The following is a 25,769-nucleotide window of genomic DNA, read 5'->3' as shown; positions in this document are numbered from 1 at the left end:
ACAGTATGTTTGCACTGAAGCACCGCAGCAATTTCCTAATGTTGTAAACCCGCTCAACATTTGGCAATAAAACCCTTTCTGATTCTGATTCTGATCAATCAAGAATAATGTTGGATCAGTGTTTCAATATTTATATCTTTTATAAGATGTACATGTGGTTTGGTTATTTGCCTTTTGGTTGAAAGTACACTGAGAGAGGACTTTTTTTTTATTAGTGATCTTAATAATATTTTTTTTCATATTAATGTAATTTTTCATCTAATTGAATACAATCTATTTGTGTATGATTGTCAGTCCAAAGAGGGAGAGAGGAAAGAGGGAACGTGAGGAGAAAGTACAAGGTCAGGAAGAAACAGGGAATAGTGACAGGCACAACAGAAACTGTTAAACTGCTTGAGAGAGTTGATCACCAAAAAGTGATAGACAGATTTGCCAACCTCAAGGTGAGGCCACATAGGTTAAAATAAAATAAAAATCTGCAGAGCCGTAGTAGTATCTGCAGTAAAGATTTTTTTCATACATTGTACCATAGGCAAAGTTGCCTCCATTTTTATATATATATTTTTTTATCAATATTTTGTACATTTGTACATTTCAAGGACTCTATTTTTGGAGTGTATTTTGTGTATTTTTTGTGTATTGAGTGTATTGTATTACACATTCAAAATGAATCTCTGACAAAAAATGCACTCAGTTTACTTCTTACTCACTATGAGCATCATTCATTATTCTCCTGCAGTAATCAAGGTTAGGATATGTATTTTTGTTTTAATTCCAATCCATTCTTCGTTTGCAGCATTTAAATAACCTTTATCAGATTTGATGGTTTTGTTACAGACTTTTAAAAAAAGTGTTTTGCTTTTCTTTCACAAATGTGGGGATTAAATTGTGTTAAAATGTACAAAACAGTGATGTCATGTTTTGTGACGAGGACCCAGGCACAGAGAGACTCGATGAATTTAAGAATCTTATGATTTAATAAAGAAATTTGCAGACTTGCACAGAGATGGTAAAATTATGATGACTGATAACGGAGAAGAAGACAACAGACGATGAGGACAGGGAGGATGCAGGGACTGACAGAGACAGGGTCTCATCGTGACGAGTGAAGTTTATCTTGCCTGGCTGGGCAGCTCTCTGGGTGCTCAGCACCCCCAAAACTCTGATCCTAGAATCGCCCCTGGCTGACATAATGTACAAATATGGATAAAATTAAATTAATTCAACTAGTTCGTGCAAAGATCTTTTAAGGGGATAAACATTTGTAAATGAGTGTAATTTGTTGCTTCATATACGAAACTTTGTTACAATTTAAAATAACAAAAAAAGAAGCACTGGCAGTGAAAATGGTCATTTAAATTTATTGTGCAATTTATTCAGATTTTTCAGGACAGAAAAAAAGTCACACTGATGACGTAGATTTCTCACAAACTCATGATACTTGGCGTTACAGTTACAGGAAGCGCGAGGATTTTGGGCTTCAACTCATCAAACTGGTAGTCGCGCGCTCCCTGCCGGCCAATCGACGTAACGCACGAATCGTACACCGGAAACCACGTGTTCCAGTGTTACCATGCTTCTGTGAGCGACCTGGATTACTTCTCTTGGCTGTGTTTACTTGTGAGATTTAAACTACAGGGGCCTTTTTTCTGTGAAAACATGTCGGGCAAGTCGGAGCTGAAGATTAATTCTCAGTTCGCGCAGAAATATGAGAAGTATCGACAGAAAGAAGAGCTGCAGAGACGTAAGTGTGTCACTAGCTAAGCAGCGTGTTAGCATCCCAACGTGGGGAAGTATTGCTAGCTTTAAAAGTAGTTGTTTTCTCCAGGGAAATGTGAAAGTCGCTATTATAATCTCTGCGTTCACGCTGTGTTTGTGCAGTGAAGGATCGCTACGGAGACCGAGCAGATGAGAGTGACTCGGGGTCTTCAGAGTCCAGCTCCGATGACAGTGAAGTGGTCAGTTAGCATCTCTAACTTTTCTTTTGCTTCCACTCCTTATCAATGAGGTGCTTGTATACATAACTGTGTGTGTGTGATTTTCTCACCTTCAGGAGCTGGACCCTGGTGTTGAGAGGGATTTTTATAGGACTCTGTCGCTGCTGAAGAAGAAGGACCCAAAGATCTACGAGAGAGATGCTAAGTTCTACTCAGAAGGTGATTGTTGGGTATTGACATTAGCGTTGTTGTGATGGTTAGTAATAATCTTCATGCAGTGAAGTGACTTACCTGTTGCTTTCAGGCGCATCCAGCAGTGATGCAAAACCTTCCACCTCGAAGGAGAAAGCAGTAAAGCCCATGTATCTTAAAGACTATGAAAGAAAAGTCATCCTGGAAAGGGAAGGGTGAGTGAAAGTCTGTTTAACTGCATCAAATAGCGTGAGACTACATCAATCAGGGATATACAGGTAGTACCAAATTAGAGCCTGACTAATGTGCTGGTAAGCCGCTATTACTGTCTGATATTGACACATCAATATGGGTATTGATGGATATGGTGTCTGATATGAAAAATATTTTACTTAATGCTGAAAAGGTTGAGGTGTTCTGGTTGGGAAGTGTCACAAAATGACATGGTAGGGATGCAATATACACTCATATACAATCATACACTCACTTAATTAGTTACACCATGCTATTACCTGCTTTCACCCTTGTTTGCCTTCTGGACTGCCTTAATTCTTTGTAGCATCAATTCAACAACAATCATCAGAGGTTTTGGTTCATACTGACATGACAGCATTAAACATTTGGTTCAGATTGGTTAGCCCCACATCCATGAAGTGAAACACCACATCCCAAACATGCTCCATTGGATTGAGATCCTATGAATGGAAGCCATCTGAGCGCAGCGAATTCATTGTCATGTTGAAGAAACTTTCACATCTTCAGAGTCACTTGAATTACAATCTTCCCTGATTCTGATGCTTCGTTTGAGCTTCAGCAGGTTGTCTTGACTATGGTCCATATGTCTAAGTGCACTGACTTCCTGCCATGTGATTGCGCGATTAGTTGTTGAACAGGTGTGCCTAATGTATTGGCCAGCAAGTGTATTTATAATTAATTACACAGATCTTGTAAGATGCCAAAGAAAGCTAGTCCCTGATTTGCTACTTAGTGGGTCAGGAAGCATTTGGTGTTTTCCTCCTTCATGTGTTTCCTGTTTAATTCTCTGCCTGTAACACGTCTTGTTCTTGTTTTGCAGCAAATATGAAGATGATGACGACGACAGCGATGATGAGGAGGCTGTCAAGAGGAAAGAGGTAGGCAAAGTTCTTCACTAATATGTCTCCTTAGGAATGAACAAACTGATGCTTTCATTCATCACCTCTGTTTTCCTTCAAAGAGAGCCGCCTCTCCCAGCTACATGCAGGAGCAGAAGGAGCTGAAGGAAAGGTAAGTTAAGAGACACCTCGTGCTGTCCTGCTCTCTCACTCAAAGGCTTCTTACTGAAGTCGAAATCTCTCTGCAGCTTCCGGAAGTTCATCCAGGACAGCGATGACGATGATGAAGCTGGTGAAGCAGACAGAGCATCCCAGCTGCTGACCAAGAGGATCAAAACACAGGAGGAGAAGGTCAGAAGCTGATACCTGGTGCTCTTCATCTTTAAATTGGCGTCATTTACAGATGATTTTCAGGTCAGGTTAAACTTATCTGTGGATGCTCGTAGGATAAAGAAGAGGCAGATTATGTGGAGTGGCTGAAAGGCCAGGGAGAACTCGAGGGTGCAGAGGAGGTGAAGGACATGGTGAGTGTGTGTAGAAAAGGCTGGAGAGACTTCAGGAAGTTACATTTTGGTTGAGAAAGATGTTTGTGTTTAACTGACTGGTTATAAATGGTTTGTGTTGATATAGAAATATTTAAAAGACTACTGGAATGACCCAGAGCTGGATGAAAAGGAGCGTTTCCTGAGGGATTACGTGCTAAACAAGGGCTACCTAGATGACGATGATGATGATGATGAACGGTATGTGGAGGACCAGTTGGTTTATGACTTACTCGTGAAGTGAAGAAACACTGCCAGCTTTAACAATGACTTATTGGGCCACATGCAGGATCCCAACCTACGATGAGGTGGTCCAGGATGACGTGGAGGATTCAGAGGAGGAGGGGGAGACTTTCTTAGAGCGCCAGGAGAACTTTGAGAGGAGCTACAACTTCCGCTTTGAAGAGCCCGATTCTCAAGAGGTCAAGACCTACCCCCGAAACATCGCCACCTCTGTGCGCACCAAGGACGACCGCAGGAAACGCAAAAGGGAGGAAATTAAAGAAAGGAAGCAAAAGGTGTGGATCATGTAGGAGAAGGAAGGAAAAAAAAAACCCCACAGGAATCCAAGTTGATCCTTTATTCGTTTGTTAATATTTGACCCCTTTCCTAAAAATTACTTCAGGAGAAAGAACAGAAGCAGGAGCAGCTGAAGCAGCTGAAGAACCTGAAGAGGAAAGAGATTATGGAGAAGCTGAAGAAGCTCCAGGAGCTGACGGGGAACGAGCAGCTCGCTTTCGATCAAGCAGACCTCGACGGAGACTTCGATCCAAAACAGCACGACCAGCTCATGCAGGTCAGTGTACACACACACACACACACACTTTATTTATATATCCCCAAATATCACAACAATAGCTGTCTGAAGGTTCTTTATATTGTTAGGTAAAGCTAGCAATGCAGTAATACAGACAAAACCCCGACAATCAGATGATCTCATATGAGGAAGCACTTGTTGACAGTGGGGAAGAAAAACTCCCTTTTAACAGGAAGAAATATCTGGCAGAACCAGGCTCAGGGAGGGGCGGGGCCATCTGCTGCCATGTTGTATGTATGAAAACTGAGAGTCTCTGTGGAGTTTACTGTGCAGATAGTCCAAGGTGTGGTTCTCTGTAATCCCAGGCTTTTTAGCTTTTATCATGACAACTAGCTAAAAAAAAAAAAAAAGGTTAGATTTAACCTTTATCCTGTACAAGTACATAATCATCCGAACAAACTTCAGGCTTTACACCAGTGAACAACAATTGTTCGAATTTATTTGGTGAGGATGCTGCTTTTTATACGCATAACGCTTTACCACGATGTAGTCATAGAGTGAATGGTATTAGCTGCTAAAGCTAAAAAAAGGTGCTGCACACTGCAATGATAAAACATTAGGATAGAACATGTTAATCAACAAAAAAAACAAAACATGTAAAATAACAAAAAATAAACATGCCAGAATTTAGCTTATTTTTTATGAAGCAAAAGAATTGTAAAAAAATTATTTTATGTCAGTTTTTAATGTTTGGTGTTGGAGAGGGCAAATTCACCTGTGTTTTAATCGGGATGTAGGGACAGCTGGGAGCATTTGCTCAGTGCAACACACTGATCTAGTGCGAGTGTGCAGGGTTAAACCTTCAGAGAGGTACGGACATGCCAAGGCATGCGGTGACTTGAGAAGAAATTATTAGAATCTGCTGTAAAACTTACCAGGACTTGATGTAAGGAAGACACATTTGCGGGACCATAAATCCTGCTACACACACAAACACACACTGAGGAGATAAAACCCACATATACTCTGTTGGGAGGAGCCAAACAGTCAGTGGCATATGATGGTGGATCACAAAGGAAAGTATGAAAATTTATTGCTACCCACATTTAGAGGACTTCTGGTTTTATATTCCAGTGATAAGTAACAAGATAACAATGAAACAACTTGATGTCATATAACATTTGAAAAAAATCTTTTTTGGGGAAGAAATTTCTGAAACCTTGTTAGGGTTGATCTGAGACTTGAGAGATTAAACAGAAGGATTATAACCCAAAATTTGGACTCATTTATGGAAAATGTATTTTTTTTTCAGTTGTAGAGAGAGAAGGGGGGGAGTGGCGTAAACAAGCTACCTGCTATGATTGTAATATGGATAAAGCTTCACATCCAGAGCAGGAGCAGCAAAGCATCAGCTGTCGGCGTTGACCTTAACGATGGCCGGCCTCCTGCGGTTCACACAGCTGCGTTGCCTTTTTTCAGATTTCTCTGCTTCAGCATTTAAACCAGGAGGTCGAAGGAGGAACTGAAAGTCTTGTTTAACCTCACCGGCAGTTTGTGTTTGCAGAAATTCTTTGGCGATGAATACTACGGAGCGGAGGAGGATGAGAAGCCTCAGTTTGAGGACGATGATGAGCTGGAGGGTGAGCTAACTGAGAAGCCAGTTTTAATCAGATTGAAGCTAACATGTGCTAAATACACATTTGTGGTTGCACTGAGTCATGAGTAGAAAGTTGATGTGATTGTGGCGCTCAGTTTATTTTTTGCATAAATGTCTGAACACAACCTCCTGTGTGTGACAGAGCACTGGAACTGGGACACTTGGACCGGAGAGGAACGCGAGGAGGACTACGGCGAGGAGTATGATGGAGAGGAGTACAGTGCTGCCGAACCCTACTGCGAGGATCAAGACTTTAATGTGAGCTTATGCTCCTTACTGATCAGTTGTCTGATGCTGATTGTCCTGATCAACAGTCTCTCTCACTAAAAGATCTTTGTTTAAACCTGTTTCTGCAGATGGATGCAGACTATGACCCCAGTCAGCAAACAGTTTCCAAGAAGAAGAAGAAAAAGGAGAGGAAGATGATGAAGAAGGAGGATCTGCCTCAAATGGGCAAGAAAAAAAAGAAGTCTCACTTTGCAGAGGTCATCACCAAGAACAAACCTGTGTTTGATCCTCGTAAGTGCCGTTAAAGCTTGCGCGTGCTCTCTAACACAGCGTGGATGTTGTCTAATGGAGCGCTGTCGTTTCAGAGGAGAAGAGCTTCGAGCAGTACTTGGACGAGTACTACAAGCTGGACTACGAGGACATCATCGATGACCTCCCGTGCAGGTTTCGCTACAGGCAGGTGGTGCCCAATGACTTTGGCCTGACCACAGATGAGGTGAGAGAGGTTGCACTTGCAGGCTTTTCATTTTTGCACAGTGGCAGGTTAATGATGATTACCACATTAAGCTGAAGTCAGCTCACTTAGCTGTGTCCTCAGTGTTTCAGTCTTCTTGTAGCCTCCATATTGGCTCTTAATGATGTCATGGATGTGTTGCAGTAGTGATAATCTCATTTGCTCTCATTATTTGATCTGGCCATGCATGAGTCCGGGCACATGACACCCAACTCTGTTCTGTTCCCACCTGCACCAGCATATAGAAGAGTTCAAAGCTGCAGAGCATGTGCGGGAGACGGTGTTTAGGCTGTAGGTGAATTGTTCTGCGGTGATGAGCCTTGGCTAGATTGATCTGGTATTGCTTCCTTCTGGGGAGAGCTCTGACCAGGGAATGATCTCAGCTTAATCTTCTCTCTGAGCAGACCACACAGGGATTTGATGAAGTGGCAGCAAATGCAAAATTATCCAAAAATTGATTTGAACTAATGAGGCTGCTTCCTCTCTGCAGATTATAAAGGCTAATGACAAGGAGCTGAACCGCTGGTGCTCTCTGAGGAAGACGTGCATGTTCAGGTACGCTGGTTCTGTCTTCTTTTAAGCGTTTCGTCCCTTTATCTGATGTCTTTTGTTCAACTTTTCTTCTTTGCTTTGACAGGTCTGAAAAGGAAGAGCTGAGCGATCTGAAGAACTATAAAATCAAGGCTCAGAATGACAGGAAGAAGAGAGAAATCCTTAACTCTGTGTATCTGGAGTGAGTAACATATTGATCTACTGTATTAATGAATGTGTTCCAATCATTTTATCAATATGTGACTATGTTAATTTACCCTACAGAGGCGATGAAGATGTGATTGAGGCCAAGACAAAGGTGGGCAAGAAGCGAAGAGATCGTCTGAAGAACGCTGAGAAGCAAAACACAGAAGCAGAGGATGGTAGTGCAGTACCCCCTGTGGACTCTACAGAACAGACTCTTGTTCAGGCTCTTCAGGAGGCCGGGGATGCCATTGAGGACGAGGAGGAGATTCTGATTCCCAAGAAGAAGAAACATAAAGGAGAACCCCAGATTACAGAGGAGGTGGTGTCAGCAGCTAAACCAGAAGAAGTGAAAAGTGGGACTGCGAGACCGAAATGGTCTAAGAAGAAGCACAAGCATTCAGGTGGTCGTATGCTCTCAGGAAGAATCGGGGTGAAGATAGGCGGCCGGGAGTTCAGTAGGCAGAGACTGAAGGCCTATGGCCTGAACCCCAAGAGACTGTACTTCAGACAGCTCGGCAGACAAAAACGAAAAGCTCAGGAGAAGAAGGAGAAGCAGAAAAAAGAGTGACAGCTCTGCCACTGTTTCAGATACAATCCTTCATAATCATGGTGTGAAATACAGCACGGAGAAAAATGGCAAATTTTCCAAATGTTTCACTTCTTCACATTGACCCTTTTGACTGTATAATGTAAATAAAATGTGTATTAAATGGTAGCTATGAAAACCTGAAGCTCCAATTCTGTTGTGTAATCTTGTTACTCTTGCATTGGTTGGAGTCATTTGTGCCCGCTTATGTTTAGGTGTGGGTGGTTTTTGTATGTCAGGCATTTATGACTCAGATCTGGCAGCAGCTCATTGATGTACTGGACCCCTGAGAACCTGCATGACTTGCTAATTTCTGAAACCCCAATGGCATTGTGGTTTGTTTTAAATGTCATCCACGGGGGCTCTTAGAAGTGCATCATAGCTCTGTGCTCAAAACAGCCTGCTGGTCGGCCTGTCTTATAACTGCAAAATCAATTTGCTGTATTGAGTGGGTTGTATCTTTTGTTTTGGCCAGTTTCAAAAGCGAGTGGTTGGGGAAAAAAACATTTCCAACTATAGTTGGAAAAATAACAAGGGGGAACAGGGTTGAAAGTGTATCAATACACAAAACTTGTACCTTATTCAATTCCTCATGCAAAGCTGTTTTAAGAGGTCGACATCTGCAATGTTAAATGATTAACCAGCGTGTTAAAATCACTTAAAGTGGGAAATTTAAAGTAAAATTACAACAGGAATTTCTGTAAAGTCAAGTAGTCCTCACATGTTTTGTCATTTGACTACCGCCCCCTAATTTGGCATTAGGGGGCGGTATGAGCTTAAGGCCGGTCTGAAAGTCAGGCTACTACCAACGAAGAAGAAAAGAAGCGGCGCGCTCAGCGGATGAATTTGAATCCTGGAGGAGTGCTAGTCGGTATGTTTACTGTTCTAATTTGACCTCAAAACATGCTTCTTCCTTCCATAGCCCTGTTGTTACTTGATTGACATACCCTGGAGGATATTGTTGGGCACTCGTACTGTGTTTGTTAGCATTTTTAGAGCATGCTAGCTTGATACGCAACTACCGTTCAAAGGAAGCTTTGATTCGTAAACGTAAACAAGTCTTTATGGGCCTTAAAATTTCACCTATAGCGCTTAAAATGGAAAGTAATGTTTTCTAAACTTTTTAACGTACAGTTTGTAACAGGAACGTATGTCCAAGAGCGAAAATAATCTCCTCCCCTTGTTAAACGGAATTATCAAGATACTCAAACTTTACTTTGTGTTATTACACAGTCAGACTAACTCATCTGGGTGTTTCTCACGGTTGCATGTTTACCCCTGAAGCTTAATGAGTCTTCATAAACTCTTTCACAGCATTAGCCGACATGTTTTCACTTTAATCTAGTATCTTCTTTGCTTTCTAGCTGCCCACTATGGCTCAAGGTCATAAATTTCAAGACTTGGAGGAGACTGGGGAGGCTTTGGTGGGATTCATCAACAGCAGTCAGCCTGACAAACTGAAAGGACTGAAAGATGAGCATCAGGCTCTTTTTGATCAACACACAGAAACAGCGAAGATTGTCACACAGATTTTAAAAGGTAAGCAAACAGCCCGTTTGTTCCTTTTACACCATCGTGTGCATTTTCATGGGCACATGAATCCAAAGGGAAGGCTGTGAAATTTTGTGGCACTCGTGTAAACTGTCTGTGTCAGAAAAACTTCATTGTATTCCCTCTGTGTGTCGCTGTCCTCCATCCTCAGATTTGGCTCAGATTGAAGAGAATGCAGGTCAGAGGCTGTTGGACATGGAACAGGAGAAGATGCGAAGGGAGAAGGAGCTGGAGAGCTTGGAGGAGCAGCTGAGGCAGTGCACAGCGAAGAGCCAGATCACTGACTCAGAATTACAGTATCCTTTTTTATAGGTGTGTTTGTCATGAAGAAAAACGGCTATAAAACAAGTCCATTTTATCCTGAACCCTCCTCCAGGTTTCTTCAAAAAGAGTTGGAAAGTCTGAGAAACGCTGAAAATGAGCTCGAGATTCTTCAGAGTGAAGTCGAAGAAGACACCACCGAGGTCATCCCTTCAGCAGTGTGAGTGTGGTACGGTTAGTTAAAAAAGGGTTTCATCTCAAATAAGATTTAGACAAGTCTAAGAATATATATGTGTGCAGTTGTGCATCAACAGTAAAAGTGCAGATGCTCTCAACTTTACATGTTACAACAACATTCAGTGTGAACAGTGAAGACAATCTGGATATTTTTTAATTCTGGGATTTTTCTTTAAATTCTTTCAACTTTTTTATCAGGATGGATGTGAGATGGTTCTTAAAAAGTCATGTTTAAGTTATTGAATTCTCAGAAATGGTTCTCATGGTCTGGAAAGTTCACTTTTTAATGTGTGTTTGACTTGCAGAGATGGATGGTAGTGGTGGTTCAGTTATGCAGTCATTCCAAAAAAAGTCACATTAATGCATAAGCAAGCATGAGATTAGAACTGTGAGCGTGTGTTTCTTTGACCTTAGTTCCTGAGGTAGCTAAGTAAATCATTGTTTTTCACGAGCAGAGATCACCCCAAACAGCAAAAACATGATCATAAAATTCATCTTGCCTGACACACCAGCTTTATGTCACAATCTCACTGTGCTGTGCATGCCTAACAGGCTGCACATGGAGCAAAGTGTGAACATCAGGGGTTTTTTTTGTTTTGTTGTTGCATTCTAGCATCAGCATTGCCCTATAAATATCACAGAGAGAGGAAAAAAAGCAGCAGGCATGCCTGTAGTTGCCAGAGATGTGCACAGACCTCTGCAAAAATAATTTATGTTTACCTTTTTATTTAGCATTACAATATTCAACCATTAAAGGTGATTTAAAAAAAATCACTTTACTGTCAAATATTTAATGCAATGAAGACACATCTTGACAGTCAGGATTAACAAATAATCAGTTATGACAATAATCAAAGTTTTGATAAAGTTAAATGGAAGAGGAAGTGAGTTTGTTGCCTGTGGGTGTTTGTGGAAATCTTTCCTCTGAATTTGCTGCAAACCTGCACTTCCAGTTGGCTGTTTTTGTAACTGCTATGCTTCTCCAAACGGTTGCCTTTTAATGTTGCCCGGGCTTTTGACAGCTCTGGTGTAAACAGCATTTCTTATTATGCATACTGGATATGAATGATCAAAGTTTGAATATGCTTATATCAGCAATCGAATTAAGGCTTTACAAAGAACATTTTAATAAATAATAAATTAAAATAGTCAGGGAGTATGACGAATACGAGGGCTCATCTCATGCACCACCTGGTATAATGTTGGCTGAGCAAACTTGCATTAAATCAACACTGGTTACACTTAGCTTGGCAAAGCTACCTCCTATTTCAGAGCAATCTAATGGCTGAGTCACACAACAGCAGTGTTCTTACGGTCGGTGACTTCCTATTGATTTTTTTTCGCATTCTGCAACTTGTGGTGACTGAGTTGCGATTGCACGGTTCACCTGATAGGGGGCAACCTTTCTCCAAACAGTTGCACTCTGACTTGGACTGACCGCAGTCACTCAGAGAGATTGTTGAAGGTTTGCGGATAACTATCTGATTTCGAAATACAGATTGCTCACTGCAATAATTAAATATCAATTTTTGTTAAATGTGAATTTGTCTATGTAGACAGCAACAGTGATTTTTGAAGTTGTATTACAATTAATTGGTGTATTATCAGAAATAGATTGCATGTAATTGCCAGCTTGACCCCATTCAGTATCAGACTGATTGCAGACTGATGCTGTCTAATGGCAGGTTTAAGTGTCAGTGTTGGTATGTTTGATAATATCATCTTTCAGCAAAAAATAACTGAAGTGAGAGAACTTCAGTTTTATCGCATTGGATAAAACTGACAAAGTTTAACTTTGAGGACATCATTTGCAGTTGAAAAAGGTGCTAAATCACAATGTAAGGTACTGCAATAATCAGCAGATCCAGAATGTTAAAAATCTCAATATTATTGTATCTGATTATTCCCACCTCGAGTATTTCACTTTTTATATGCTTTTTAAACAATGTTGTGAGTTTGAATAATTACCACTATGGCCAGATCTTGATTTTTTTTTTTTTTTTTAATCAATTGTTTGTTTGTTTTTTATGGTACCAGTACTTCCTTTTGTTTTTATATTCTAACCCTTTTATGGTACTTCCTGTTAAAATAGAAAAGGCAACATGTCTGTCTACATGTCTATCATATCTGTAAAGAGCTTTAAACGCTGCACTGTGCAGGCATGTAATCAGAGATGATCTGAAGCACTGTTTGTGAATTCTGTTTATTCTTGTTTCTTTTCTCTCTTTTTTTTTAAACAGATACGTGGCTCAGGTCTACTACCTAATAACCAAGATCAAGTGGGAATATGACACCCCGGCGAACATTTTAAAAGGAGGTACAGTCATGTTTTCTCATTTTTAGTGTACCATCTTCTCTCTACTTGAAGTTTGGTGTTGATGTGGCTTCAGACCATCAGCTTCTTTCCTTACATTGCAGTGCACTATGGTGCAGACCTGGCAACCCCCATCAACATCGACACCACCTCGCGCTCTCGCATTGATGTAAGCGACCAGCTTTGGGGCTTCGTCAGCACCGAGTGGTAGCCGAAGGACGGATGTGAAGTAGTCAGAGGTGTTGAGTGTGTTATTTTTGTTTGTCTGTGGAAGTGCGTGTTCTGTTCTCGTGTTTTTAAAAATTAAAATTGTCACACCCTTGGATTTGTGCCTTTTTGTTTAGTGCCTAAAATGTTGGTCGGGGTGCCCTCAGTCTAATGTGTTTCAGTAATGAGGATGGGATGAGACTGAGTGGTTTGACGGTCACTAGATGTCGCTGTAGAGTGTCATCTACAGCTTTTCTAAATGTCTTTAGAGATGGCATTTTGCTTTACTGAGTTGTATAGTTTAAAGATTAAAGGAAAAGGCTGTTGACAGATTTTAAAAAAGATTTAGAGGTTAAATCAGTAAATAAAGGTTTTCATTTTTTCCCCTTCATTAACGTCACCATATCAAGGTAGTCTTAATTTATTTAAGACTATTTAATTTAATAGCTTTACACTTTTCAGTGTAATTTTATTATCAGAATCTAGTTTGATTTGGCAATCACACTCCTGTAATTTTAGCTCTATTTAGTTTTTATTGATCACCTTAAACATCCAAATAAAAATATCAAGTTTAGTTATTTTTTTGAATTTTCCCCTCTATGTCCAGTCTGCAGTGGCTGTTGTTGGGCCTTTCTTTTTCTTTTTCAAAAGTAAAACATGAACTACGAGGCCATCAAAATCCCCCCGGCATCATTTATATGTGGCTTTGCTGAACTAGCAAGTTGTGCATTTGCAGCAGGAGAAAGATTTTCAAATATAAAGTATTCTGGTTGCCCACGCATGACACTGTGGGTTGTGTTATATACCCTCAGGCCTTGTTCTACAAGAACTAAGTCACCCCTTTCTTTGCAGGATGGTGTTTGGTTTAGAGTGGGCAGGATGACATATACAGACTTAGGGAGACATAAATTCACAGCTACCAGAATGTGGTTTCCTTACGGTAAACAGAGCATTAAGCGCACAGTTTTGTTTTTTTATTTCTGCAACTTCATCGATACCTCTGCCTCAGCACACATCATTCGGTGGTTTTGGCAAGTGGTTTCCATGGAGGTGGGGTTTTGTCACTTAAGCCCGCGTTCCAGTGTAGTATTCTTGAGCTTTCCTTTGATGATGTTTGAGTAGGTATTTGAGCTTTCAGTTCTGCCGAATTATTTAAGCGATGCTTCTGTGTAACTTGGTAAATGCTCCACTTATGGTCGGTTTAGGTATTTTAGTATCAATTAAGTAGCGGCGTGATAATTTAAGACCAGCTTTAGTAAGTAACGGTGTTGTTCGTCTCAGAGTACCAGAAATGTGTCGAATCAAACACAAAGTGCTACAAGCACATCATTTATTGCGTGACTTCACATTTTTCTCCATGTACAGTAGGTGGTAGGGAGGTGACATTTTTAAACCTGTCTATTACTGACTTTTTCTTATATCTCGAGTTGGTAATTTTATTGTTTTCCTATTGTATATGTCAGGAAGTGCCAGGTATAAGTATAGATATTTTCGTAGCGAGAAACAGGAAGGATGTCGACCTCTTGTGAGACTTGTGAAACTTTAGAAGACACAAAAACCTCGATGTAAAAATCGTTCACATATTTTTATTCAGTGCACTTATAAAACCATCATAACTTAAATGACAATTATACAAAAAAATACTACGCAAGTAGGTTAGAAGTATTTACAAAGTTTACAAAAAACTGTAAATATATATTTTACTCTCATTAATGTACAGTATTAAAATAATTACAGAATTAATTCACCAGGTTGCACACACTGATGGGTTGTGATCGGTCGCTACTGTTGCTGCTGCATCAGTTAAAGCTGAGGGGGAAAAAAAGTTTACATCATTTCATCAAACACAACGAGCTCGAGCTTTCTCCAAAGTCCACAGTAAAACATCTCACTGCCACATACTGCTCTGTCAAACCCAGAAGGCGTCTGCAAGCCTCCGCTGTCAGCTTTTATTGCTTTTAGGTATTCATCTTGTGTCGCTACATATGTTAAAAGGACCTCCAAAGCAGCGAACCACCCAGCTCAGCCCCCCCGTATGACGTCCTCTAGGCCGCTGAGCGTATGATGTTGGCAGAGGAAGGGGGGGCCTCTACTGAGCATTGCCACTGACCAGAAACTCATATGGCAGAAATTACATGGGTTTGGCAGCAGCTTTGCTGGGTGTGGATGCTCCACATTTATGACAACATATCATTATGTGCTACACAGGCTGAGGAGAGATAAGGATGAATCTCGTGCTTTGGTTTCACTCTATCAAAATGCATTTATGTGAAACATCTGCACACACTCTTTGATTTCTCTGTACGTGCAAACACTGCTAAGTGCTCAATCAGAATACTGGCCTTGTTAAGAAGTCAAAGGAAGAAAAAAACTAATGCTGTTTTTGTTGTTGTTGTTTTCCTACATGAAACTTAAAGCTACTATTTAAGGCACTGATGTTTCTGTTAGTCACTGTCACACTTTTATATGAATTGTGAACATAAATGTTTATATTTTTACACTGAATGCTTAACTATAAAGGTCTTTCTCCCTGTTTGGACATCGCCACAAACATGTTGCACATTCTTTAGATGAGAACTGAAACAATGTCAGAGTGCACAACACAAAACTTCAACTTCTGTTGCATAGTCGATAATGCGTCTTAGTTCATAAGGGGTAATCGAATCACACACTAGAGGCAAAGTTCTTAGTCCGAGTGCTTGCTGTCAGTGTTAATTCAAGAGCGAGGCACAGTGTCATGTCCTGGATATCCTAGGATAAATGGCTTTAATCGTCGAGGGTGTAAAGTTACCGGAGGAGACTGTCGTGTCCAGGCCCTCCAGCCTGTGTGAAGCTGCATCCGTCTGCGTCTTAGTGGTGCTACAATCCAGGAAGGGCATCCCGATTTTCTTCACCTGCCCGTCTTCTGTCATGAGACAGGGTCGGCAGAGCAGCCTGATGATGGCCCTCCTCATGTCCTTGCTGGTCAGGGTGTAGATGATGGGGTTAAGAAGAGAGTTGATCATAGCGATGCCCAGGAAGTAGTCTGCCTTATGGAGCACCTTGCACTTTCCGGTTGGGCAGGAGAAATCCAGCAGGAGGAGGATGAAGAGAGGCAGCCAGCATGCGATGAAGACTCCCAGCACTATGGTGACTGTCTTCAGCAGGGCCATGTACTTCTGGGACTTGCGGTAAAGACCTTTCCGGTGCGGAACCGAAGCGAGGCGTTGAGTGTTGGCCTTGACGATGCGGAAGATGCGGACGTACAGGACCACGATGGACATGAGGATGGCACTGAAGATGGTGATGCAGAAGAGGATGTAACTCTTGGCGTAGAGTGGCAGGACGGTGGAGCACTGGTCCAGTTTACCCATGCAGTGCCAGCCGAGGACTGGCAAGACACCCAGGAATACAGACAGCACCCAGCTCGCTGCAATCAGAGCGAACATGCGCCCCTGTTTATTGCCCTGGTACGGCTTCATCCTCACCATGGTGACATGGCGCTCGATGGCAATGGCCAGCAGGCTGATGACGGAGGCGGCCAGCATGATGAACACACCACCTTCACGCAGGAAATACATCACAGGTGTCATGTTTAATGTGTGGACACCAGACGTAATGATGTTCACCATGTAGGTGAAGCCTGCGAGCAGGTCAGAGAGAGTCAGATTGCCCAGTAGGTAGTACATAGGAACGTGGAACTTCTTGTTCTTCCATATGGCCAGAAGCACCACAGCGTTTTCTGCAACAATGAGCAGACAGACCAGCAGGAACGCAATGGCCTCGGGTTTGAGTCCATCTTGCTGGTACTTCTCATTGTCGAGCTTGCCCACGTACCTGTAGTGCTCTGTGATGATAGTCTTGTTCTGGTACTCACTAAACATCACAGACATAGTTGCAGAGGTAAGCCTCGGGGTAAAAGATGGGGCTGCAGCAACACAGGCAGCACGTTGTTGCGTTTCCCAGAGATTTTTTTTCTTTGCCTTTTCTGATTTTAGGTTAGATCCACAGATGAGGTGTCATACAGTCCTCCACCTGAGCATTGTTTCTTCTTTCGGAACTTAAATATGCAGGGTGGAAAGCCTTCCTTTGATGCTATCACTTAGGATTTCCTGTGGTATGACAAAGTTTCCTCCAAAAATCAAAATATTCAATGCTTGGGGCGCGCACTAGGAGGCGATGATAGCGAACCTGCATAAAACGAGAGGAAAAAGTAAACGTGAGACGTGAAACAGCGGAGGAAAGGAAACAGGGGATCACTTAAACTCCAATATTCGAAAATGCAACAACAATAATAAAAAGACTACACTCGATTGGAATCACATTAATGACTAATGAGGACAGGAAGTCTCCAGCGGGAAATGACCATTTACTGTAACAACTTCAAAATAGCTGTAATGAATTCATCGAGGAAAATGGTTTAAGCTTGAATGGAAATAACGAGGAAGCTGTAATTGATCATTTTCCTTAATTCGTTGCAGTAGAAGCTTTAGTTTTCTGCTTTTTAATTTCTTAAATTAATGTTTTCTTTCACTGCTACTACACATAAAAACTTCAAAGTAGCTCCCAGCTCATAGAGAGCCATTTGCTATTCATGCGTAAATATGCATTAACCTCTCCAAACCTACAAGTCCTATAGATAACATAATTAACCCTGTGCTTTTTGTATTTTATTTCATTTACTTTGCCATTTATTTATTTAACAACTGAGTCTAGCCTTAATTGCCATACGTAAAGTAAGAGCTGGCCAACACACGATATGAAGTCAAAATGAACTACACTGATGAGTTTTAAAGCGAGTCATACATTTTACGCACGCAGAATAAAAAGAAACAAACTTAAAAAAAAAGTTGGAGAATAAAAAGCTTTAACGCACCTTAAAAACGTTGAAATATCCAGTAAGAGTTTGAAATGAGCCCTCGGCAGGAGGAGAGGACGCAGGCTCTGCGATCACAGCGCACTACAGCCACACGCGACTGTGCTGTGGGAATAGAGGAGGGCAGGACTGAACTTGCTGCAGTGGGTTGGTCTACGACTCTTTGTTTCAACGAGATTTTTTCTCCCTCTTTTGCCTGACCTCTTCATTTTATATGTATATATATGTGTGTGTTTGTTTGTTTTTGCCCTTATGATAAATTGCACCTCTAAAACAGATTGTTTCTGTTTTCACGGCAACACAAGAAGAGGAAGAGAGTGGGATTTTTTCTCCACCTTATCAGTTTGTCCCCAGGGTGCAGCTACGCGCTGCTGTAACAGAGCTGCCAAGTGGATTTTTTTTTTAATTTCAAGTGTGTATGGAAGTGTGGCTCCGTCCTGCTCCTCTGGTTTTGTCTGATTTTCTCCTTCACTCGCCCTCTCCTCTCTCAGTTCCCCACAGTTCATAAAAAATAGAGACTCCGAAAGGGAACTCAAAACTCCAAAGTTAATTTGTCAGTGGAAAAAACAGTCATTTGTGAGACTCTGTGCAGCTGGATCTGTTTAACAGTCCAGAAACCCCGGATTTCAGAAAATAACTCGGTCAGATAGGCCTCGGCTGTAATTATCTTTTAGCTCACACATCAAAACTCAGCTTTTCTTTTTTTGGCCAACATGTCATCTATAAAGCATTACAAAAATCCCTTTCAACCATGTGTTTAGACAGAAACATGTTTCTGCTTTGAGTAATAATTCGTCTCTGATATGTGTTTTCAACACACACACAAAGTTTTTGTCCTTCTCTGTCATTGAACAAGCCAGACTGTTTGTACATAGAGACATTTAAGTGTCTGCCATACATTACTCACTTCCAAAACACAGAGAAAAACCCATAACTTGTAATGTCATCCATTAAAATTCACACATCTCACACCTTTCATCCAGCCCTCTATCATTCACTCAACTGATTTGAAACTGCAGAAAAGGGAAAAACTTTCTTCTCTGCATGAAATCTATTTTAACAAGCATTTCCTGAAGTGACTGCCAGCTACAGATGACAGAAACCAGCTTACTTATGCTTAATTTTTTCTTCTTAAGCACAAAAACCACCAAACATGCAAGGTTTACAGCTATTTTCTTTAAATCAAAAATAAAACAAGGAACTTGAAATCAAGCGTCTTCTTCAAATTGGAAGCTAAATGTCATTTTGATGTTCTGTAGACTGAGCAACCAGCAGCATGAGTCCCGTGGTTCTTCATCTTCATTCTGAGCTGCGTCTCCAAACAGAGGGCAGCTTTCATCGGGAATGTTTTGAAATAAATAGACTTCACTTCACTCTTTTTTCAGCTTTATGAATTCACTAATTGATTGTTTTCTTTACAATAATGAAAGCGTATCATTCCCAAAACCCCGGGAGGAGTGGACTTTGTGCAATGTGAGGGTGGGTGAGCAAAGGACTGGACTCTCTAAACAGGAAGCTGCTTCATTGTGCCTCGAAAGGAGAGGGATATCCTTGAGAAAAACACAGATGAAGTCACTGGTCGGAGATGACACACGGTGAAGCCACACTGTGACTACAGATTGACGTGCAAACAACTCTTAGTGCATCTTACTCATTTCCAGATTTGAATGACTAATTTTAGAGGTTAATGAGGCCTTAAGTGGCCTTTGGCTGCAGAATTTAGGGTCTAAAATAACTAATACAGGCTTTATTTGTCATTCTCTTATTCCAGCCTCATCAGTTGCACACCTGCTGGTCTGGGGACTTTTAACCGCCTTAAGTGATCATGCAGTTGGTGTCTGCCTGGGCTGCGGTCGAACGGTGCCCCTGACTTATCTCTTCCCCTGCTTCCTAAAGCCCACCCAGTGATAACCAGGCTGAAGCTCTCCTTGTGAGCCTTGTCAGTCAAATGGCAGTTAGACCCCCGTAGTGACACTGTGACAAGTTCTCACTGTGCTGCCACTGATTAGTTAACACACAAAGCCAACGACAGCAGGGCTTTCTGCTCTGTCTTCTTTTCCTTTTTTTCCCACAGTAGGGAGCTGCTCCTTCAGCCCTTCCTCCCTCAGGCCACAGGCAGGCTTTTTAGCAGCAGAGTGACCAGTCGTGACCCACCCAGCCGTCTCTCTGCCTGTGGAGGCTTTCTGTGTTTGGTATGTTCTGTCCAAACCGCCAAGCTCGGGCTGATGTTTTCCTGTGACGTTAAAGCACTTGCAGAAAGGAAGTCAGTCAGTCCTGCTTTTGTCGTGATAGCTCCCTTTAGATTTGCTGCTGCTGTTTTGAACACCGTCTGCTTTGCTCTGTTTATCTCTGACTGAAAATGATTGTTTGGCCTCACAAACATGAAACAATCAATTTGAGTAAGATGCAGCTGAAATATATGAAGTCAAAGGGTTTGTTTATTCAAGTACTTCATCATTAAAACATAAGCTGAGTGTACACCAATCACGTAATTTCATTTGACAAGATTTTATTAAATATAACATTAAATTAAATTGACATGCAATCAAATCACTTAAAGTCAGTGTTTTGGGACGTAAATAATTTTTTGCGCATATGTTTGAAGTAAATATTGTTAAAGCGTTTGTTTCTCTTTTATTTATTTCACATCAGAAACGAAAGTGGTTTTTCACACACTTTATAAAACACATCTTTCACGATGATTGTGTCACGCACTATGAAAACCTGTTGCTCTCACTGCGCTGGCAAGTTACTGGTGGCACACTGGTGGTGCAAAAATCACACCTCGAAATGAGATTCTCACCTTATGCTAACACAACACACAGATGCCTTTAATGTTATTTAGTGAACGCAATGAAAGGAATTCACACCCCTCTAATTCTAAAGTTAGTGCTTTTTGTAATGTCGAGACGCAGTGCGCTTTAAATAAGAAAACATAAGACAACTAAGACAGGCTCATTAGTGAAGTAATTGAATCTGCGTTACAATATATATATATATTTTTCCCCTTGAGCATTAGCTTCCCAGAGTCGCTGCTGTATTTTGCAGCGATCCAAACAAGATGTAGTTTCTAAATCTATGAGCTTTAGTTGAAGTGTGCTATGCAAACCTGCTCCAACCTGCAGTTAGGTTTGGCAACAGATATGAGAGTTGTTCTTATCTCACTATGAAGAGCAGATGGGCAGAGTCACTAGTTTCATTTAAGATTAGATGCAGAGTTCTTTGTGGGTCAGGAGTGTGGATACTGTACAAGGAACATTGCGGTTCTTAAAAACCCATTAGTATGGTTGTTTTTTACCCCCACTCTTATGAGGGAGCAGATACTTTTCCAGCACGAGATAAACTGCGAGTGATGTGGTTATTGTGATTGTTAGTGTGATTGACCAAGATATGAAGGTGCACCGACTGATATAACAGCAGGAATTCATCACCAGCATCTCCAGTAAAAAGAAATCTTTGTTTTTTGTGCTACTTTAGTATTAATGCTTCATATTAGCCATTATATATATTTTAGCATTTATGTCCTAACACAAGACATAAAAACCTGTATCCTGTTAAGCTTTTAAAGCATATAGGCTGTGCAAAAGTTCTGAGCCCTCATTTCTTTATACTTTGCTAACAAAGAGCCAGACTTTCTCATCTCATCAGACTGGCTGTCTGGCACAAAAGCTCTCCGGGCTTATTTAAAACTCGTTTTCTGTCCAGTCCTTGGACCTGACCATTTTCACAGAAAAGCTCTGTTGTTTGTTAAGTCACTTAACACTGACCTATGAAGCATTTGAGCATTAAAAAGGCACTTAATACAAAGGACGAACCAGTGTTGTGTCTGCACAAAACAAATAACTTAGGAAAGAACAGATTTTTAATTGTATCTTTAGGAAATTTGTGACAAGCAGCCTCCCACAAAAACTCATAATTTGTTCCAATTGTTTTTAGATGAATCTATAAAAATGCCAATTTAGACAAACATTAAAAAGTATTTGTACCAAAAACTGATCCTCAAAAAGCTAGAAAATGAAATATTGGCATATCTCAGCTTGATGTGCAGTGTATCTTTAAAAACTTCAGGAACCTGGAGAAGTGGAGGACAAAAGAGGAAGTGGTGGGCATCACCAGATAGCTTAAAAAGTTATGTCCTTAAGAAACAGACAAAAGACCGAAACAGGACCTGAGAGATGCGTCTAGACCTTCAGTTGATCCATTTAAAGAATGAAGCCTTATCAGAAATGGTCTCAGTGGAAGGGTGGCTGTCAAGAAGTCAGTCTTAAGGACGGGAAACAGGGAGAAAGGCTGAGGTATGCCACATTAGACATTACAAAAGCGCTGGACTAAAAATAAGTGGCAACAGGTCTTATGGAGAGTTGAATTCAAACTGTAAAAAAAACTGGTTCAAATCTTGTCGATAAATACAAAAGAGGTGAGGAGAGAGGCACAACAGTGAGTGTCCACAGCCATCTGTAAAACACGGCTCTGTCATGGTTTGGGCTTCATTTCGGTCAGTGGTGTTGGAGATCTTATTAAAACTGATCGATTTATGAACACAGAACAGTGACATCAGATTTTGATCCACTATGCAGGAAAATCTGGAAAGTGTCTCATTGACAAATATGTTTTTAGCATTTTTCAGGATGACAGTTGATGCTGTGAATATGGGTAAATAGAGGATTTCCATAACGGCACCTGGGAGTTTCCAACAGATGTTCCCAAGCATTCACAAACCCAAAGAGGAGCCACAAGGCCACTAAGGAGCCTGATTATGTAAGCTTTTGTAAATTAATTTAAGATTAGCAATTACAATAACATTTCTTAAGGACATTGCTGAAAGGCTGAAAGGATTACAAGAAAATAAAAGACCACATTGAGCATTAAAGATTCATATGCAGCTGCTGGCTGGATATCACATCACTTCAGAAAAGAATGCGTCCATAAATTAGCTCTGTCTGTTAGTATCTATTCTTTTGGCATTCTTCATCTTGGAATTCCTAAGTTATGTATTTATCTTAGTTGCGTATGCTTTGTGTCCCAGTTCTTGTCTTGTGTGTTTTTTGTCCACATTTCTCAACAGTTGAGTTGACTCTAAGGTCAAGATTTTGCTCCTCCTGTCTGTTTGCAAATAAATCAATCTGAATCTGCAGGGAATATATGGAAAAACTACAACACAGGACTATTACGAAAGAAAAGAAAGAACGAGGGAAACAAACCAGAGCTGTATAAACTCAAATGTTGGTGCTGCCAGAGATTTATGGGAGCCCTAGAAATAGCCTGTCTCTGTCCAGCTTAACTGCCACACTGTTCCATGTGCAGCTGTCCCAGGCAACATCCATGCTTTGAGCTCCCAATAAGGAGAAATAGGAAGAACATATGTAAAAACTGGATGTGTTTCTACAAGCCTGCTTCCATGTTGTGTGTTCCTGTTCAGTCTCCTCACACCTCAAACCCAATCATGGCCACAGGATACTTTGCATGGTAATTAGTTCTGCATTTAATCTAATTGTGCTTACCAACTGCATGCAGACTGATTGGAGTCTTTAAAGTTGGCATCTGATTGGTGCAAAAAGTGACATTTACATACAGTGTGTATTACACAGCATAGAAATTCTTTCAGCAGAGCTGATCATCTAATAATGCTTTGCTTCTATTCAGTCCATGTTTGTTATTTTTAGGCAGAACTGTTAAACCCTTTCCTCCTTGTTGAAGCAAAACTGAAGGCCTCTGCAGAGCAAAATGCACTATTTTATTTCTCACATTTTTCAATTTATTCCCAAGTCTTCAGAGTCAGGAGGCGGAAAAGCTTTGTTGGTTGAAGTTGATATGGTCAGTGGGGATTTTCTGGCATAAATAAACACAGGAAGAGGCTGCCTTTTGGGACCATTCTGATTAGACATTATACGGAGCATATGTGAAAGTTAGTTATGTCCATATGAAAACACAAACATCCTCATTTACTATGTAAACCTCCACCAATTCTCACCGTAAAGCTAGACCGGTGCGAGCTGCAGAAAAATTATCTGTCATTTTCTCCTTATTCACAACTTTGTCTCAGCTCGCTTGCAGCTGTGTTTACTGAACTCCACAGTGGTATGAATGAAACTGAGCTATGCAGAAGGGGACTTTAGCTGACCACTCCACTGTCTTGGCCTGCATGAAGAATTAGCTTTCTATTTATATTTAACCCTCTCAGGCTCAAATTAAACTTTTTGTTGCTAATGCACAGCCAAGTCCTGCAGTGGTACTTCTGAGTAAAAAAACCTCATAAAATATGTATGTGGGGTAATCAGGTTGTTAGTTTTTAATTGTTGCAAATCGGCAACGCCTGCCTTGAGAGGGTTAATGGCAAACAGTCTGAGCGGCATTGTTGAAGCCAAGCGTAACACCTCATTAGTGAAAAAAAGCTGCTTTTTCTGTCATTTGAATCTCAATAGTTTGGGTCACTTTCACTTGCATGGCGTATTGCATTGGCCTGCCTTTTGTTTTGTTTGCAGTTACCCTAAGGCCTTTCAGAGCTTTTGTTTGCACGAGAGGATCAGGAGCTTTCTCATGTCTGTCTGTTAAAAAGATTTCTTCTGGGAAAATTGTTCAGAGTTGATAAGCGCTGACTGGGACTGTTGTGGAGCCACATCAATGAGCTGAACTCAATTCGAATCTTTATTTGCTTGTCCGACATCACAGGTGATGGAGCTGCCATTTCTAAATGATCCTAAATAAACAACAGTGGTAATTTATGTTGTTCAGCAAGTCCTACAAGTAAACAGTCATACCAGTTTAAAAAGGCCCAATATATTAATTTTGAAACTGCAAATAAGAATCTAGAAGTTACCTTATATATGAGATCTCATACATTAATTTTGGCGTTACATATTTTTCATTTGAGTATTTCAAACAGGCAAAAAAGTCTAGAAAAAGTCATTAGTGTTAACCCGACTCTACCCCCAACACGAGCCCCAACAGGTTGAATGGGCTGTGCATTAAGAGGTTACTTGGTTACCCATTTATAGCACCAGCTCATGTTAGAAAGCTCAATTCTTTGGTTATATAAGGGTGTCAAAGTCTGCAAACTTTTTTTTACACACTGGAAGGTGTAAAAGCCGTTTGATTATGAAAACACCTTCTTGCCCTTCCGCTGTAAACCAACTGGCAGCCGTAAACACACCTGTTTTTGTTATAAGATTAAGAGGAAAGAAATACCATTTTTTACTATCTTGCTAACATATCACAGGTTATGCTGTCTTACTAATGTCTGCAGGCAATAATTGCAGCACAGTGTTCCTTACTCAGTGACACCTTCATCCATCTCATCATCCTCAAGCATTTTGCTCTTCTAATGAATTTAGACTTGCTCTTTCCACAACTTGAGCATCAGTGATGTGACCTGTATCCAGTAGCTGTCTGCTAAGCCTTGCATTGGCTAATTGGAGATACTGAACTGCCCCTGCCAACTACATTTGTAGCTTTTTGAAGATTTTTAATGAACTTACAGCCTGTTCAAGACGTTTTTGCTTTAGTTTGGGTGGGTAAAATTTAAGTAGTGTATTATTTAGTTACTTAGCAGTAATTAGCAAATATGTCTACGCACAGATTTTGACCGCGGTAAAGTGAGCCGTCATTGGGTTGCAGCTTATGAGCAAAGATTTGCAGATAAGTTAGCACTTTACTCTCAACCAAACGTGTTTACTTCAGTCTGTGGGTGGTTTCAGATGGCTGCAGAGGTGTCAGATGGGGTCACTATTAAAAATATGTGGTGCAACCGGTCTGTTGGCCGCTCTTGCATGTGCTGTTGTTATCTCCACGGCTATCAGTGAACCGTGGCCATAAGGGGAGACCTAGCATTCAAAGAGCTGAACTAAAATGATAGTGTCCACTGCATTTTAGTTCAGCTCTATAAAAAGCCTGCACTTTTTATACTGTATTTTTTTTTTAAAGAAAATCTTTGATATATTTTTCACACGTCTCCTGTTCCTGGTGTTCTAGAAAACACCTCTGCTAATGCGATAGCATAAAATAAGCGTTAGAGACCAATTTGCAAACATTGAGGCTTTAAGTTACAGAGTCCAGAAACAGGTGATGTCACTATGGCTACATAACTATTACCCTGTACAGTC

At 40.8% G+C, this 25,769-nt stretch overlaps 3 protein-coding genes and 1 non-coding gene across 4 annotated transcripts; 3 read left to right on the top strand and 1 right to left on the bottom strand.

Annotated features, from left to right (window-relative positions):
* The first annotated feature begins 1,532 nt into the window (after positions 1 to 1,532).
* kri1 (KRI1 homolog) lies at positions 1,533 to 8,390 on the top strand. The gene is made up of 18 exons (XM_014334974.2): positions 1,533 to 1,744; positions 1,882 to 1,958; positions 2,054 to 2,156; positions 2,242 to 2,344; positions 3,205 to 3,262; positions 3,346 to 3,395; positions 3,472 to 3,574; positions 3,670 to 3,747; positions 3,854 to 3,966; positions 4,055 to 4,283; positions 4,391 to 4,561; positions 6,087 to 6,162; positions 6,322 to 6,437; positions 6,536 to 6,698; positions 6,773 to 6,903; positions 7,412 to 7,476; positions 7,559 to 7,654; positions 7,738 to 8,390. Exons 1-18 carry the CDS (start codon positions 1,660 to 1,662, stop codon positions 8,225 to 8,227), a joined length of 2,307 nt encoding a protein of 768 aa, XP_014190460.1. The 5' UTR covers positions 1,533 to 1,659; the 3' UTR covers positions 8,228 to 8,390.
* On the top strand, positions 7,227 to 7,325 carry LOC121814425. The gene has a single exon (XR_006054337.1). It is a non-coding gene; the product is annotated as a Z30 small nucleolar RNA (small nucleolar RNA).
* A 617-nt stretch (positions 8,391 to 9,007) lies between the features above and the next one.
* Positions 9,008 to 12,931, top strand: spc24 (SPC24 component of NDC80 kinetochore complex). Its single transcript, XM_005926690.3, has 6 exons — positions 9,008 to 9,116; positions 9,610 to 9,784; positions 9,948 to 10,092; positions 10,173 to 10,277; positions 12,535 to 12,611; positions 12,713 to 12,931. Exons 2-6 carry the CDS (start codon positions 9,619 to 9,621, stop codon positions 12,817 to 12,819), a joined length of 600 nt encoding a protein of 199 aa, XP_005926752.1. The 5' UTR covers positions 9,008 to 9,116; positions 9,610 to 9,618; the 3' UTR covers positions 12,820 to 12,931.
* Positions 12,932 to 13,876: 945 nt separating this feature from the next.
* On the bottom strand, positions 13,877 to 17,845 carry s1pr5a (sphingosine-1-phosphate receptor 5a). Its single transcript, XM_005926689.3, has 2 exons — positions 17,671 to 17,845; positions 13,877 to 16,985 (listed from the first exon to the last, which is right to left on the bottom strand). The coding sequence occupies exon 2, from the start codon at positions 16,685 to 16,687 to the stop codon at positions 15,551 to 15,553; it is 1,137 nt and encodes a 378-aa protein (XP_005926751.1). The 5' UTR covers positions 16,688 to 16,985; positions 17,671 to 17,845; the 3' UTR covers positions 13,877 to 15,550.
* Positions 17,846 to 25,769: the final 7,924 nt, after the last annotated feature.

Source organism: Haplochromis burtoni, unplaced genomic scaffold (genome assembly GCF_018398535.1).
Source record: "Haplochromis burtoni strain Fernald_Lab_line unplaced genomic scaffold, NCSU_Asbu1 Contig_45, whole genome shotgun sequence".
NCBI classification, from domain to species: Eukaryota; Metazoa; Chordata; class Actinopteri; order Cichliformes; family Cichlidae; genus Haplochromis; species Haplochromis burtoni.
Note: the sequence above shows the minus strand (reverse complement) of the source record. Positions and strands in the feature narration are given on the sequence as shown.

What these genes read in the sequence shown, in the direction of transcription:
- kri1 (XM_014334974.2), top strand. Translation starts at nt 1,660, where the DNA reads ATGTCGGGCAAGTCGGAGCTGAAGATTAATTCTCAGTTCGCGCAGAAA. An exon ending in AGGCTGTCAAGAGGAAAGAG is followed by an intron (nt 3,263 to 3,345) that starts GTAGGCAAAGTT and finishes TTTCCTTCAAAG; the next exon opens with AGAGCCGCCTCTCCCAGCTA. An exon ending in GATGATGATGATGATGAACG is followed by an intron (nt 3,967 to 4,054) that starts GTATGTGGAGGA and finishes GGCCACATGCAG; the next exon opens with GATCCCAACCTACGATGAGG.
- spc24 (XM_005926690.3), top strand. Translation starts at nt 9,619, where the DNA reads ATGGCTCAAGGTCATAAATTTCAAGACTTGGAGGAGACTGGGGAGGCT. An exon ending in TGTCACACAGATTTTAAAAG is followed by an intron (nt 9,785 to 9,947) that starts GTAAGCAAACAG and finishes CTCCATCCTCAG; the next exon opens with ATTTGGCTCAGATTGAAGAG. An exon ending in GAGGTCATCCCTTCAGCAGT is followed by an intron (nt 10,278 to 12,534) that starts GTGAGTGTGGTA and finishes TTTTTTAAACAG; the next exon opens with ATACGTGGCTCAGGTCTACT.
- s1pr5a (XM_005926689.3), bottom strand. Translation starts at nt 16,687, where the DNA reads ATGTCTGTGATGTTTAGTGAGTACCAGAACAAGACTATCATCACAGAG.